This window comes from Staurois parvus, unplaced genomic scaffold (assembly GCF_062004578.1).
Source record: "Staurois parvus isolate SC_StPar_1 unplaced genomic scaffold, SC_StPar_1.0 ptg001313l, whole genome shotgun sequence".
NCBI lineage: Eukaryota > Metazoa > Chordata > Amphibia > Anura > Ranidae > Staurois > Staurois parvus.
The window spans coordinates 153,332-170,547 of NW_028319109.1; the positions used below are offsets into that span (position 1 = coordinate 153,332).

General features: G+C 44.8%; 1 protein-coding gene across 3 annotated transcripts in view; it reads left to right on the forward strand.

Annotated features, from left to right (window-relative positions):
- The window catches only part of CCDC40 (coiled-coil domain 40 molecular ruler complex subunit), a 571,335-nt gene that overhangs the window by 37,303 nt on the left and 516,816 nt on the right, over positions 1 to 17,216 (forward strand). For all 3 annotated transcript variants that reach the window (XM_089661107.1, XM_089661108.1, XM_089661105.1), the window contains exons 2-3: positions 9,110 to 9,269; positions 9,554 to 9,735. In XM_089661107.1, coding sequence (XP_089517233.1) covers positions 9,152 to 9,269; positions 9,554 to 9,735 — 300 coding nt within the window. In that variant the 5' untranslated portion in view covers positions 9,110 to 9,151. The remainder of the gene's footprint in view (positions 1 to 9,109; positions 9,270 to 9,553; positions 9,736 to 17,216) is intronic.

Genomic DNA, 17,216 nt, shown 5'->3' on the forward strand with positions numbered 1-17,216 from the left:
TAGAGGAGATATGTGTGGAGGAGTGGGCCAAAATCCCTGTTGCAGTGTGTGCAAACCTGGTCAAGAACTACAGGAAACGTTTGACCTCTGTAATTACAAACAAAGGCTTCTGTACCAAATAATAACACTGATTTTCTCAGGTGTTCAAATACTTATGTTCAGCAGTGCAAATAAATTCTTTAAAAATCATACAATGTGATTTCCTGAATTTTTCTTTTTTAATTCTCTCAGAGTGGGAATGCACAAACAATGTGAATTTCAGACCCCTCCATGATTTCTAAGTGGGAGAACTTGCAAAATCGCAGGGTGTTCAAATACGTCTGTTCCTCACTGTAGATGTTAATCAGGCTCAGGTCCTGCCCCCCCATGGAGACGTCTAAGACCATGAATCTCCCGATTTCTACCTCAATAGTCCGCTGACAGGTTACCATGCCAGAAAAAAGTACCGCAACTCCAGTGTAAGGCTTGGCCGCAAGAGACCAGAAGGAGGGGCCATGCCTCCACTCCTTCTTTGCTAGATGAATATCAACCAAACTAGACAACCTGGTCTCTTGCAAAAAGAAAATATCAGCATCAAACCTGCTGAGCAAAAATAAGGCCATGTAACGAGCACTTACTGATTTTATGCTGACGACATTAATGGTCGCCACCTTCAAAGGAGTAGGGTCTACCATGTGGATGATTGAGGTACACGTTTCTTTGCCTGCTTACCCCCCTCCCTACTTGGAGACCCTACACGCTTCAAAATTCCCTGTGATTCCTCCTCCATGGAAATCACTGACTCATCTCCTGAAGAACCCTCCACCTCAGAAAACACATCAAAATCTTTTGACACCTCCACCCTCACTGGCTCTTGCACACTGACATCCTTTCTCCTCCTCCGCCTCTTACCCGTATTTGTTTTAGCCTCCAACCACTCTTTATCTTCATTTGACAATCCTGATGGCATAAACCTCCCCCTCCCATTTACCCCTCTCCCGACATCACTCAACCCACCTTCCACATCATTCACTGTGCATTCTACACCAGCCACCTTCATCCCCTTCCCGCCACCCCCCCCCCCCCCCCCCACCACCATCATCCAATCCATCACCCTCTCCAACCCTCGGCGTCTGCTGACCTCCTGCTGTACTTCTGCCATGCCGCCAAAGTGGACCCCATACACATTGGTCCAGCACCTTTCACTACTCTAGGAGAACCAACAGGTTTAGACACAGACTTGACAACCACACTTTCCGACAAAGACTAGAGAACCACAAACTGGGGGGGCACTGACACCTTAGACGGCCTCACAGACACAGATTCTGATGGGACAGAGATACTAGGGTCTCCTGGTTCAGCCAACTCAGACTCTTCACTATCCAGGCGGAAGAACTCCTCCACTAACTCCTGCTTTTTGTGCATAGCCTCGGATACTGGCTATAAGGGTGACCAATCTGATCACACAAGTTACATCTAATGATCTTACAGCCAGATCTCTAGCCAGATGCCCCAGGCCCTGACACAAAGAACAATTCTGCTCTGGACAGGAAGAGGAGAAATGTCCTTTAGTTCCACATTTATGACATAGCTTAAGTTGTCCAGGGTAGAAGACGGTAATCCTATCTCTACCAATAAAGGCAGAGGAGGGAAAATGCTGGACCACATTCCCACACACTCTCAACCTCATCGCCACCGACCATCCACCCGTCCATATTCCTTTATCCTCCACAATCTTTTTTAAGGGACACAACGTTTCACCAAACCTCAACCAGACCCATAAATCCTCCGGGGGTATAGATTCATTCCTAGTCAGGATAGTCACATTTTTGATCGAGGGTTGCCGTGATATTACCTTGGGGACAAGCCCCTTCCAGTCCGGCTGACCCCTATACATGTGCTCATACTGTTCCCAATACAGATCAATTGATTCTGGATGCACAAATGACAAATTATATTCATAGGAACCCGCCAGACTGATTAGGGCATAAATATCCTTAGCCTTAAATCCCATGGCTAGGATCCTATCCACAGCCGCTCTCCTGGTAGGTGGAAAACCTCCTCCTTCCCACCTGATCTGTACCATATTCCTGTATTTAAAGTAGGAAGGTGCCTTAGGTGACAAACCCACAACATGCTCCCTTCCAGCCACAGCATAACTTTGTCCTGACCCAGCCTTAGCATAGCTCCTACCCGGGACAGATGACACAGAATTGCCAGGTTTAGGTACAGTTACCGGCAGATTACCCACCACCTGATCCTTCCTCCTTTCCAGCACAGCAGTCCCACATACCATGCTCCCAGAAGTACCAGAGTTACCAGCAGTCCCTTTAGCAGATAAAGTCCTCTGTCCAGAAAAAACACCTGCTGCATTAGTGTCCATACATCCTCCTCCTCATCTTCATCGCAGGAGTCGGTGGAAAATCGGAACTTCCTGCTACTCAAAGGAGATTCCATTTCCTCAATGACTTGAAGCAATCCACCAATTTCCTCAACCTCCTCCTGAGATGACCCAGACTGCTGGGGATGGAGGGGGGCAGATACGGACTCAGATACAACAGATTCTGAGACAGGGGTAGTACTGGGGCTAGCATGTGAAACCACTTCTTTACCCACCCATCCATACTTTCTCTGTTGCTGTGGTATCCTCCCTCTGGCTGGCACTGGCACTCTCCTTCATCTGCTGAAATCTTTCCTCATTCTCATACTTCTCTTTGAATGCATCGCTGCTTTCTTTCAGAGAGGCGACCAACTTCTCATGCTTCTTCAATGCCTCCTCCAGAGACTTCAGCTTGGAGTCTTTCCTCTTACTGCTCCAGGTCTTACCATGCAGAGTTTTCTTCTTCCTGAATTCTATTTTCAGGACAGCAAGCTTCTCCTCTTCCATAGTAATACGGCAAAGTTTGTTCACCATTCTGTCCTGGTAAGCTGGTAAGGACGCGCCCTGCGTAGGGCCAAGCCCAAGATCCATGACAGCTTGACCATGCGGCATAGGCCTCAGTCTCTATAGGAAGCCTCCATCTGGATCTTCTCCAGCTTCTTGCATCATGGTTGGGGAGAAGCCGGAGGGAGAGCCTCCAGGCTTCGATGGTTCTCCTGGCTGAGAGCATAGCAGAGTGAGCCAGCAGCACTTTAAAGAACAGCACAACTTGCTGGAGAGTGCCCAGAAGGTTTAACCTCCTCTATGATTGGTGATTCAGTACAATCATCAACACTGTGTTTGCACTTGGCCACCGGATGGCACCATATGACCAGAAATTATTATTACAGTTTTTCTTGTTACTGCATTATAGTCTTGCTTCCACTCTAAGAAGAGCTGCCTCAGTGTTACTGCTCCCATCCATCCCTGATATCCACCTGGCACCTTTATCCTACAGCTACAGAGGTTGGGCTTCAACAAGAGCGCCCTATATATTATACATTTTCTGTATTTTAATTGATAGAGACAGAATGTCAACCAAAAATCCACAAAAAACACATGATAAAAATGTTATAAATTGAGTTGCAGTTCAGTGAGTGACATAAGTATTTGATCCGCAAGCAAAACATGACTTAGTACTTGGTGGAGAAACCCTTAATGGGAAGGAGAGAGGTAAGATGTTTCTTGTAGTTGGCTACCAGGTTTTCACACATCTCATGAGGAATTTTGGTCCACTTTTCTTTACAGATTTTCTCTAAATCTTTTAAATTTCTTGACTGTCGCTTGGCAACTCGAAATTTCAGTTCCCTCCATACATTTTCTATAGGATTAAGGTCTGGAAACTGGCTAGTCCACTCCACGACCTTAATGTGCTTCTTCTTGAGCCACTCTTCTTTGCTTATATCATTGAATTTCATTGCAAGCATTTTTTAATGAATGAAATTGATTCATTCAGTATGTATTGTTGTGATTAGCTATGATTGACCACAGCTAATCACATGGTACAGATGGGCCGTGATTGTCCCTATCTGTACAATGTGATCACTCTGCTGCGACTGCATGCAATGCACATGGTTTCGGGGCCGTTGCAGTGAGGCCTCATTGACCTGAATGAGTTGCATTCACTGGGCAGTAGTTCCCACCGAATGTAACCGTTCCTGCCACACCATGTGTACAACTCCAGTTGCTGCCGGCTAAACAGGGGGAAGTTGGAGGGTGGTAAAATGCAGCTCCACCGTGTTGTTATACTATCTCCCAACCTTACATGTGAACAAGTCCTTAGGTTTGGTTTACATTTGTGCAGCTGTGTGCTGCATGTAGGGCAGCTTATTCATTTCAATGGCCTACTCTATCCACAGAAGCACAAAGGAATGAAGTCTCTGACCTTTTTATTTTAAATCATTCTGCACCAAACCGTATGGCGCACATAAAAATGTGCCACAATTAATCCTATTTAAGGATGTAATCCTCAATAATGCAAAGCATTTTCTGATTGGACAAAGTGGAGAAGGTGGTGGTTTCCAGCATGCAGGGGAATCCCAAAGGTATTGTATATTCATACATACATTAGTCCAAGCTGGACCAATATAACTATATGAAAATATCCATACCTGTATTTTTTCCTAGTGAACCTATAAACACTTCTACCAAATGTCCTGTTGAGTAGAGTGTAAAGTCTACGTCCACAGAAAGGAGAAATCTCCATACTACTGGAAGATCTTTTTTTGACAAATCACTGAACGCTTTAGAACTGTACCCTTGTTTGTGCCTGTATATTATGGCCATTTGAAGCTATTATATATTAATTAAATCAGTAAATGTATTTTTAAGTGCATCCATTGCTTGCATTACTCCTGCTATCAACCTCTTGTAATCCCTAGCAACAATCTGACTTGGAGAGGTACGGTGGGCATAGGAGGGCTACAGTGCAAATGTCCTTTCTTTTTTTTTTATTATATCTTTTATAACATTTTTATTACAGTACATAAAACAGCCATATATCTTTTGCCACAACATATACATCCACTTTAACCCCATTCCCATCCCCCTTAGAACCTCCCCTCCCGATAAAATTACCACTGTCTCTTTCCCCTCCTGTTTACCGACCTCTATCTGCAACCCTATTTGCTATAATCTAGTTAACCAGTTTGCTTCTCCGACTCTACTACCAGGGCACCCTCATTTTGAGATATTTTTTAGATGTTTTAAATTCATACCACCTACTCCATTCTTTTCTAAATTTTTCCATATCATCCTCCTCCATGTGGCATAACTCCTCCATCCTATTAATATAATCGACTCTATCTATCTATCCAGTCCCTCATGGTTGGAGGGTCCTGAACCTGCCAAAATTTAGGGATTAAACTTTTTACCGCACTTACCAGATGGTATAATATGCTTTTTTTTATATTGTTTCACTGACATCTCTATCTTATAAAAACACATCCACGGATCCTTCTGAATAGATGTCCCCCATATCTCCTGTATAAATTGAATTATATCTTGCCAAAACACCTGTATCCTTGGACAGTCCCACCATATGTGAGCCATTGTCCCTATTGCCCCACAACCTCTCCAACACAATGGTGATATTTCTACTCGTTGTTTATGTGCCACATTTGGTGTACAATATCATCTAGATAAACTTTTATAATTCATTTCAACTGTAGTCAAATTCACCACCCCGTGCATTAACTTAAACATTTTAATCTTCTGTTGATAATTTATTTTTGTACCCAATTCTCTTTCCCATTTATCCAAAAATGATGGAGGTTCAGCTCCCATCAATTCAATTAAGATCTTATAAATCTTAGAGGTTATATGTTTCAATAAAATATTAGAGCTCAACATTTTTTCAAATGGAAGCATGTCCTCCAACATCCTCAGTAGTTGGGGGAGCGTTAAGACAAAATGTCCTAATTAACAATATCTCAATTCATCTAATACAAAGAATAAATCCTTTTTACTCTTGAAAAGTGCGTAACTTCCCTTTCTCCACTATATCCCCCAACTGTGCATTTCTATTTTTAAACAATCTCCCCGAAACATTCCCTCTCCCAGGAGGAAAAAAATCTGTGTCCACCAATGGCAATAATAATGAATTGTACTTCCACCCCATAGACTTGTGCAAACCATCCCAAATTCTCAACACCTCCCGTGTCAATGTGCTGCTATTTTCATCTATAACCTAAAAGTTTTGAGGTATCCAAATAATCCTTTCTAATTGTGTATTACATAACTCCTTCGTGCCGGCACCTCCCGGCCCTTTAAGGGTTTCAGAAGCCAGGAGGCGGGGTTTAAGGTCATGTGACAAGCAGTCACGGCAGTCACATGATTGAGAAAGGTACCGATCGAAAGAGGAGATCGGAACCTTTCCGCGCGTACCGGACATGTGTGCTGGGAGCACATATGTTCTTTTTTATAGAACGCAAATGTGCGGCCGCTTGGCGTTTAGGCCCAGACGCCGGGAGGCCGCACATTTGCGTTCGGCGGCGTGAAGAGGTTAATATACCTTCCATTTTAACCCAACTTTTCTCTCGTGAATTATGTGTCCAATCAACCACCCGTGATAATAACATCAACATATAATACTTCCTCATATTTGACAGATTTAATCCTCCTTTCTCTTTGTTGTAACATAAAGTTTCATACTTAATTCTTGGTTTCTTATTAGCCCATATTAACCTCAATATCAACTTTCTTATTATCCTAAAAAAGCATCCGGGTAAATATATTGGGAGCATTTGAAACTTGTACAGAATTTTTGGAACTATTACCATCTTAACCAGATTTATACGCCCAATCCATGACACCCACCGCTCTGAGAGTCTTTTCAACTCATCTTTGATTTAATTTATTAATGGGATATAACTAACTTGGTATAAATCCTTTATTGAGGGGGGTTAACTTTATTCCCAAATAGCCTAATTCCCTTTCCCTCCAAGTAAATGAAAAATCTAGTAAATTCATCCTCTCTGCCTTTGACACGTTAATATTTAAAATCTCAGATTTTGTGGGGTTTATTTTCAGATTAGATAAATCTCCTTAGTATTTTACTAATCTCATTAAATTAGGCAGCATCATTCTAGGGTTCACAATGTAGAACAGCATATCATCTGAACCTTATGTTCTACTCCTATCTTAATTCCTGTAATATCTATGCTCTTTCTTTCCGACGCCAGAAGTGGTTACAGGGATAAGACAAACAATAATGGGGATAATGGACATCCCTGCCAGACAGGGATCCATTAACCTTCACCGCTGCAGACGGGTCGTTATAAAACCCTTTTATCCACTTCAACATTTTTCCCCTATTCCCACTGTTTTCCTCTCTCTATTCTCCTGATCCTCTAATTTATATGATGGCTTTCTCTGTTCCTTTTTCATCTCTTCTACTTACATTTCCAGTTTAATAATCTGCTGAACCTGGGCCTCCATTTTCCCTTCTACTACTTCAACTCTTGATAACATTCGACCCAAGTCCTTATGAATTACCACCATTTCATTTTTTTATAGAACATTTCAGTTTTGCGAACATTTCCACCATCTCACTTTTTGTTCAATATTTATAGATTCATTCGGCAGATTTCCATTCCCGCGTTCCAAATGACAGTCTAGATTGTTCGATGTCATACTTTCTACTTCTTTCCTTTTGATTCTCAGGACTTTGTGTCTCAGGACTTTTTTCTTGTATTGGCATGTATTTCTTAATTGTACTTGTGTTTGCGTTCGACTGAGGGGTTTTTACTCCTCCTCCCTTGGTGGATTTACTCCTCCTCCCTTGGTGGATCTACTCCTCATATTGAATGGGCTTGTCTGCGGATAATGTATTCACCACTCGTGTACAAAAAATATCACTCTTGTATAAGGCCCCTCCTCCTAGCTGGTCCCTGTCATATATACAGTTCTGGATATATTTACGCGGATATGTGATATGATCACATTCACTTGAGTACACTTTCCTTGGCCTTCTGAGGTCACCCAGCACCTTCTTCTTCGACCAGCCTAGTCCCTCCTCACAAATATCCAATATCTTATAATAGCAATAAAGCAGTGTTGATATAAATATTTAACCGTTGTCCATGGCAACTCACCACGTCCATCTGAACTCGACTCTCTGATTCCTTGTGGGGTGACCTGGGCGAGAGATCATTCAATTCAGCCTGTCCCGAACAACCTGTGCTGGCGGTGTCTCAGGGTCTGTGTTCTCAGGATGTAGATCCAACTGCAGTCCCTTCAGGGATCCCTCCAGGGTCCGTCCTCTCTATGGAATATGGCACTGATCCCTCCAGAAGCTCCAGGGATCAGGTTCTATACAGAGCTATGCAGAGCTGTTCCTCCAGGATGCACGTCTGCTTTTTCCACCTGTCTTCTGCTTCTATCTGTGTCTGGAGGACCCGAGAGCCTCCTTCCAAAACAGGGAGCCCCGACATCCTTTCTCCACCACTGCAGGCAGGTATTCCTGGAACCCTGCTGATGTCATGTAGGTGCCTCTTGGCTTCTGCCTCTCCTCACCCCAGCCGTCGCTACACTGCGGGGAGCGCTCTAGTCCTTCCCCTCTCCGCTCCCCCTGTCTGCCCAGTTCCAGGTAAAAGGGCAGATCTTGATGGGATGTCAGTGGGATTTCCGCCTTTCACTCAGGCAGGATCTTTATCACCGGCATCTGGAGCACCTCTGCCTCTCGAGCTCACGGCGCCATGCTCAGGCCCCTCCCCCTGTGTACAGTGCAAATGTTCTGACAGGAAGAGGGAGTATATTGAGCAGAGGGACTACATCATTAGTGTACAGCTACTTAAATCATTGTCCACTTAATGTTTTTAACAAGCAATTCTGCTGCTATACTGGAGGTTGAGGATCTAGCATTGCTGTCTGACAGGGGTACCTGGATCACAACATGGTCTGCAAAAAATTGTTTATTTTTTTTGCCAGATGAAACCATCCCCATCACTGTATTACAGCTGTGAATTTAGCTGCTTGCCTTGAGCTCAACATTAAATAAACCCGTTGGTTCCATTTTATAAAACATTCTTTAATTGGGTAATACTGTGGTGAGAGGTCCTTAAGCTCCAGAGAAGGAGTTCAACATACTAACAGAAACTGAAGGAAATATTAATTAAGGTGCAAGAGAAAATCAACTTACAGTTTATGGATACAGTGCATTTAACATTTATTTCAATGCTGCACTTATGTCTATTGCAATTTTTTTAACAGACTTTGAAAGACAACACTTTTACACAGTCATCTGAAGAGACCATGGATGAGACCACAGTAGTAACAAGCACTCAAGCTATGGCATCCTCCATTTCTGCCACCAGTGAACAGAGGTTGATTGTGTCAACAATACAAGACATAGAGAACATATCAGAGCCAGGTATGCATATGGGGTGTACAAAAATGGCACTATAATGTCTTTCTCTTGTAGGTGATATTTCAAATCTATCCACATTCCACTTTTATTGTCATTTGTACTGAGCCTGTTGGTTGCCCATAATACTGTAAGTGAGGGAGGAAAGGAGAGTCTTCTTGTTGCTTATAATAATTTAACATCAATGTCACCTTATTTATCAATCTTTGTCACAAAAATATGCTGTTTTGTTCAATAGCAAAGAATTAATATTTTATAATTTGTTATAGTTTTTTTTTTTTTCTTATCAGGTGACACAGGAGTTGTGAGCTCCTCCCCATATGGCTCTCTGCATCAGTTCAGCAAGTACTTGGATGATGATGAAGATGACCAGGAACAAGGTCAACTGCATCCCGAACAGGAAAACAAGTCTGCTGATGAAGAGAAAGGTGATGATGAAGATGAAGAATTGGTGGTGTTAGATCCGAATCATGTAAGAACCTTGGACAACTTCCACAACCAGAGAAAACAAACTGCTAGACATATAAAATATAAAGATCATCTTGCAATCAATATTCTAGATCCTTTAAAAGAAAAAATTCACTGATAGGCCTTCTTCAGGCAGGCATTGGCACCTGTACTGCATGCAGGAGGAGTTTGTTTAGGCATCTGCATCCATCATCCAGCTGCATGCATGCAGCCTATGGTAATGGATGCATATGCAACTGCTGCACGGACACAGCCATGTGTCAAAATTTGACAGCCATGCAGGAGCGGGCACAAGGTCCTAATCATAGACATTGTGCGTGCGTTCCAGGCCATGCTTCTGTGTGGCTGTCAATTTTTGACATGCAGGGATGTGTCTGAGAGGAGCTCCAGCCACTCTGATCTAATCGATTGACATCAGAGCACTATCGGGCCAGTTATCACCCCTAACCTTCTCTGCCCCTACCCTCTCTTTCTGCCCTTGCTCCCGATGCCATCTAGGTGTCACTCCGCTAAACAGGCTACCCCATCTCGGCCCTCCCCAGCTCTGACCGCGCGGCCCGACGCCATCTTGTTCTAGCGGCTGCAGGCCTTGCTGGCGGAGATGGACACAGACCCTAGGGACTCTTCCACAACATTAACCCCAGCTTCAGATCCTGCTCTGCAACCCTCCAATGGCGCATCTGTGATCCTGGCTGCTATCCGTGATCCTGGTTGTAATTGAATTCACTCTGATCTAGATAAGATCAGAGGCCAGGTCACTGAAACGGAGTCCCAGATCTCATTGATGGAGGACCTCACTGCTGCTCATGCCACATCTATAGCAGATTTGCAACGTTCTGTGTCCCCTCTGGTGGCTGAAAATAGACTTCTCCACAACAACGTCAGAGTCCTGGGACTCCTAGAGGGTGACCGGCTGGCCAAGTTTGCGGAATCCTTCTTTAAAGATTTGCTGGACCCGCTACTAATTTCACCAACCTATGTGGTGGAGAGGGCACACAGGGTACCCACTGGGCACAATATCCCAGGGAATAATCCGTGTCTCTTCCTGGTACGCTTCCTTAATTACTGGGATAGAGATACCATCCTCTCAGCGGCCAGGAAGCACCCTGTACTACAATTTGTTAATTCATCTATACTTTCGTTCCAAGACTTTTCAGCTGAGCTGCAAAGGAAGAGTAAAACATTTACGGATATCTGTAGATGCCTATGTGATAAAAATATCAAATACAGTATGAATTTTTCCCAGCTGCCTTTATGTGCAACATGAAGGGTCGTCCCGCTTCTTTGATTCACCTGCTGAAGCGGACGGCTGGCTGTCTACTCTGTGGTAAGATTTGTATTCCCCTTGCTTCAGCTACACATCTGCTCCTGTTTCTTCAGACTCTGCCAGGACTTGCTGTTCTTCCATGATTCTTCCTACTATCGGGAGTCTGCTGTTCTTCCCAGGCTGTTTTCCCAGAACACCCTCCCCCTACGAAGCTCCCAGTTAGTGGTCCCTTGAGTGGTGGCCATTCGTCGAGGGGAGAGGTGTTCTCTGTCCCATGGGCATACACATGCTGTTTTAAGACAAGGTGGGGGGCGGTTCCTTTCAGCTCAATATCTATCATAAGCCTATTTTCTCCACTCTGAAGCTACCTAGTTCAGTTGGCATAAGATTAAGACCCAGCCCTTTAGTCCTGCTCTTCCCTGAAGACACAAGATGTAAGGCTCTTGTTTTTGTATGCACCAAGGGTGATAGTTGAAGAGAAGGACCTATAGTTCAGTTATGGGTATTAAACTGACCAGTCTGTTGTTGGAGTTTACTGGTTAGTAGGGAATTTATAAGTTTACAATCTTTAAAATGTTTACAATATTTAGTATTGTTTTTTGGCACCTGTACTCCTTTTCCGCTCCTGCTACACTATGGTTTGATGTACCTATTTTTGGTTGGGGGGATGGCAACTTCTTCCACAGACTTAGTGCCCTAGCTTGGGACTGGTTTCCCCTCCTCTCGGTTTGTAACTTAGCTCTTTTACTAGGGTTTTGTCAGCACCTGTGGTAGTGAGCCCTTGTAGATACTCAACTTGGGGTTCCCCAGGGCGTAGAGTCTAAGCCTCAGCCTGCTTCTTCACCAGAGCCCCTGATGGTGGGGATGGACTTGCAGCAAGCTGGGACCAGGTCGTGGCCCCTAGGTACGCCCAGCTGAGGAGCAGGAGACCGCTCACGGGAGCAGAGTACAATGGGAGGAGACAAACGGAAATCCGATAGACTAGCCGAGGTCAGGACAGGCGGAAAACAAGCACAGTCAGAGAACGAAGCCGGGGTCGGTACACAAGTAGTCAATGCAGGATACAGGCAATAGCAACACACAGGAGCTCCGACAACTAGGAAGTTGCTCAGGCAAAGTGGCCTAGACTGAGCATGTCTTATATAGGCAGGCAAACAAGGAGGCGGGCCAGGAAGTGATGGAAGGTAAGGAAATAAAACCCAAAGAATAGCAGACGACACCCATAGGTGAGCACAGTCAAACACACATGTGAAGGGATCAGGAACAGCAGGGAGGTAAGAACACAAACAAGAAACTGCAGGCTAACCTGTGACAGGTTTTCCTATGTTTTCTTCCAATCTCATAATGGAACTCAAAGCAGTCTCATGAAATGTTTGAGGGCTAAATAACAAAATCAAACAGTCCTTAATGTTCAAGTTCCTTCACTCCCATAAACTGCATACCCTCTTTCTGCAGGAAACCCATCTCATAGGTAACAAAATATTATCTCTCCGGAGGGCTTGGGTACAGCAGACTTTTCACGCCATGTATTCTGGTTACACAATGGAGGTCGCCATACTCCTGAAAAATCCTTGTCCTATAATGTAATTCATGTGTGCACGGACCCTGGAGGAAGATATTTTATTTTGATTCTGGAGATTAGGAATGTTAAATATGCTTTTGTCAATATCTATTTTCCCCCATCTTTTTCTATACAGTGCAGGAGAAGTTGGCACCCTTACAAGTTTCTGGGGTTGTTTTGGCTGGATATTTTAACACGGTTCTCAATGTCCCTTTGGACTCCTCTAACCCTCGGAGGACCTCCAGTCCTGATCTGGAAGTATGGGCTCATACCTTTAGTTTGACTGAATTGTGGAGATTTAAACACCCTCAAGATTGTTACTGTTCTTGCTTTTCAGTACCTCATAAATCCACCTCCCGGATAGATCTGGCGTGTGGATCCAGCCCCTTATTGGGTCTGGTGAGAAATGTCACCTATCTGCTAGCAGGCATCTCAGACCATTCACCCTCAGAACTTACTTTGGATTTAGGGGGTAGGAGACATTCGGGATGCTGGAGGTTGGATCCCAAATGGATTCATAATGGGAAAATCCAAGAGTTATCGTCTGGCTCCCTAACCCAGTTTTGGGAGGTGAATGATCATTCTGCCTCCCCTCTTCTGGTGTGGGATTCATTTAAGGCTTTTATGTGAGGCCAGTATATTTCTGCTATCAAGACAGCGAGGAAGGAATTTTCTACAAGTACCACTATGTTGGAACACAGCGAGACTGTAGCATCCTCCAATTTTGTAAGTTCTCCCACAGAGGATAACTACAATACATTGGCCATGGCTCGTAGGGATTTGGAGCTCAATTTTACATCTCTTGCCCACTTCAATGCAGATGCCCTGACGGGCAGATTGTTCGAATGCTATGACAAACATGGTAGACTACTCGCAAACCTAGTGGCGGATTTTCACCAACCATCCCGCAACTCCAATCTTCCACTGGAGAGCTTCTCTTAGAACACTCTTGTATATTGCAAGAATTTTGGCTTTATTTTCAACCTCTTTTTCACCCCATCCCTCCACCATCACCCTCCACTTTAGTGGACACTTTACTGAGCCTCTATCTGCCGAGGTTATCAGGTGAGGAAGTGAGGGTTCTCGATAGAGGAATAACGGTTTCTGAAATAGAATCTGCTATCCGTTCTTTCCCTCCCAACAAAACGCCTGGGCCTGATGGTTTGCCAGGGGACTGGTATAAATTACATGCCACAGATCTAGCACAGCATCTCTGTAGAGTCTTTAAAGAAAGTTACACCCGGCCCTCCTACCCTCTATGTATCTAGCACATATTGTACTGATACCTAAATCTGGCAAAGATCCCCAGTTCTGTTCCTCCTATAGGCCCATCTCTTTTTTGAACTATGACCTCAAAATTCTGTCCAAGGTCCTGGCAAAGAGGTTGATGAAACTCCCTTTGCTTGTCTGGAGTGATCAGACCAGGTTCATCCCAGAGAAATTGACAGATGTTAACTTGTGAAGGGTTTTGACACATATCCAACTCCCTTCAACAGAGTCATCCTCTCATGTTTTGGTGATGTTAGATGTGGAAAAAGCATTTGACTCTGTTGATTGGACTTATATGTCTACGGTGCCAGAGGTGATGGGATTTGAACAGTATTTCTGTTCTTGGATAAATATTCTGTATTCTTCATTAGCACTTCATTAGCACGAGTAAAATTAGGAGGTGATCTTTCCGAACCCTTCCCTATAGGTAGAGATATGAGACAGCAATGCCCACTCTCGCCTGCCCTCTTTGCGTTAGTCATGGAACCCTTGGCACAAGCCTTACGTACATCCCCCAGGATTAAGGGAATACAGGTGGGCGCTATTATTTTGAAAGTGGCACTATATGCTGATGACTTAGTCTTATTTCTTCATGACCCAGGACCGTCTCTTAAAGAGGCCCTGACCTTGATTTCCAACTTCTCCCCATTATCAGGTCTGAGGGTCAGTTGGGATAGATCTCAGATCCTACCCATCGACAAGGAAGCTAAGGCCCTGACTGATGCTGACATTCCTTTGCAATGGACCTCAGTAGTGCAATACTTAGGAGTTATGGTTTCCTCGAATGCCTTAGATTTCTGCAAGCTCAATCTGTCCCCACTACTGTTAAATTGAAGGTGCTACAGAGACCATGGATGAAGGGGGGGCTAGCTTGTCCACATTTATATACTTACAATATTGCAGCATTGCTCTCCCATGCTCATAATTGGATAGTGGCGGAAGAGATTAATGCTGCTGTGGTTTTGGAGGTGGCTTCCCTGGGATCCTATGAAGCCCTACAAAATCTTATACAGTGAAGGAAATAAGTATTTGATCCCCTGCTGATTTTGAATGTTTGCCCACTCACAAAGAAATGATCAGTCTAAAAATAGAATGGTAGGTGTATTGTAACATTAAGAGACAGAATAGCAACAAAAGATTCAAAAGAAGTGCATGTCTAACAAATGATGCACTGATTTGCATGTTCATGAGGGACATAAGTATTTTATCCCACTTCATTCAGCAGGATTTCTGGCTACCAGGTGTCTTTCATACAGGTAACAAACTGAGATTAGAAGCAGTCTCTTAAAGTGTCTCTAAAAGATACCTGTCCACAGGAGCAATCAAACAATCAGATTCCAAACTCTCCACCATGGAAAAAGAGCTGTCCAAGGATGGCAGGGACAAGATTGTAGACCTAAACAAGGCTGGACTGGGCTACCAAACTATCGCCAAGCAGCTTGGTGAGAAGGTGACAATAGTTGGTGCAATCATTCGCAAATGGAAGAAACACAAAACAACTGTAAGTCTCCCTAGGTCTGGTGCACCATGCAAGATCTCACCTCTTGGAATGTCAGTGATCTTGAGAACAGTGAGGAATCATCCCAGAACTACACATGAGGATCTTGTGAATGGTCTCCAGGCAGCTGGGACCACAGTCACCAAGAAAATATTTGGTAACACACTACGCCGATAAGGATTGAAATCCTGCAGTGCCAGAAAGGTCCCTCTGCTCAAGAAAGCACAAGTCCAGGCCCATCTGAAGTTTGCCACTGAACATCTGAATGATGCAGAGGAGGACTGGTTGAAAGTGTTGTGATCAGATGAGACCAAAATCGAGCTCTTTGGCATCAACTCAACTCGCCGTGTTTGGAGGAGGAGGAACGCTGTCTATGACCCCAAGAACACCATCCCAACTGTCAAACATGGTGATGAAAACATTCTGCTTTGGGGGTGTTTTTCTGCTAAGGGAACAGGACAACTGCACTGCATCAAAGGGACAATGGACGGGGCAATGTACCATCAAATCTTGGGTGAGAACCTTCTTCCCTCAACCAGGGTATTGAAAATGGGTTGTGGATGGGTGTTCCAGCATGACAATGACCCAAAACACACAGCCAAGGCAACAAAGGAGTGGCTCAAGAAGAAGCACATTAGGGTGTGTCCAAGATGGCGACCGGAGCGGCCACATAATCCAAAGCTCCGGCGCCTTGTCATCTAATCCGCTACCATCCGAGCAGCAGCAAGCAATCAGTGGGCATCGGAGGTCTCCCTGACCCCGCCCGCACCTGGAGGATTGGAGCAATTTTGGCCTCTCTCCGTGGCAACAGCCTTACCCAGCCTGGCGGGGCCTATCGCGGCTTACCCCACACAATCCGCTGCCATCCGGGCAGCGGTGAGCTCTTGGCAGGCATTGGAGGTCTCTATGACCCTGCCCACACCTGGAAGAGGGGAGTGGAGCGGGTTTTTCCCCTATCCGTTGCAGCTGATGAACCCTGCTTGGTGAGGCCTACGGGGGGCCTGCCGCTACACAGCCCAGCCCTTATCTGGAAGCCATCCAGCCCTCCCGTGAGTACAGTTGGCGTGGGAGAGGGCGGCCAACACCCATCAGGTCCCCTGTCGGTGCTCCGGTGACTGTGGTTGGTGACTGTGGTCCAGGAGGCCTATAGTATTATAAACGCAGCCTCTATTGGGCCTAGAGGCGTTTGGTGGCCTGCAATTGCCTGGGAGTCAGGCATCTGTGCTCCCTACACCCCATCTGTCCAGCTCTGGGTCTTATAGCCCAGGAGATCCCGTGCCAGGTAGTCCCCTGTGCCTTATCTGATCCCATAACAGTGGTTGGGCCAGCATCTGGTTCCCTAGCTCCTATTGCGCGTAACCACCATAGCTGATCTCCATCCATCATTTCCTCATGTTGAATTTCATTTTTACAATATGGAAATTGTACAGTATGGAAATTGACGCCTGATTGCATCTATGTGACTACATTCTTGCACCGGTACCAGGCGTTATAGGTCCCCTGGGGTCATTACTACCCTTGATTATGCAAAATTCAATTGATCACCCCCAGGAGACTTCCTGCATGCCGTCCACCAAAAAGAAAAGTAGGGGTAATGCTCAAAAATCCCTTTAATGAAAATGCATGAGATTTGCAGCATGTCTCAGGATACCACAGAACAATCATCTCCATCCAGTTCCACACAGGATACCGCAGCCCATCCTTCAGCTCAGGACAGTGAGTACGCACAGCAACTTACAAAGGGGGGATTTGGAATCTTGCTTGGAAACTATGTACACCAAGTTAGCCGCTAAATTCCAATCAGAACTCCACAAGAGTACAAATGTCCTCTCTCAGGAAATAGCTGCGTTGGGGTCCAGAACTGACCGTTTAGAAACAAAACATGACAAG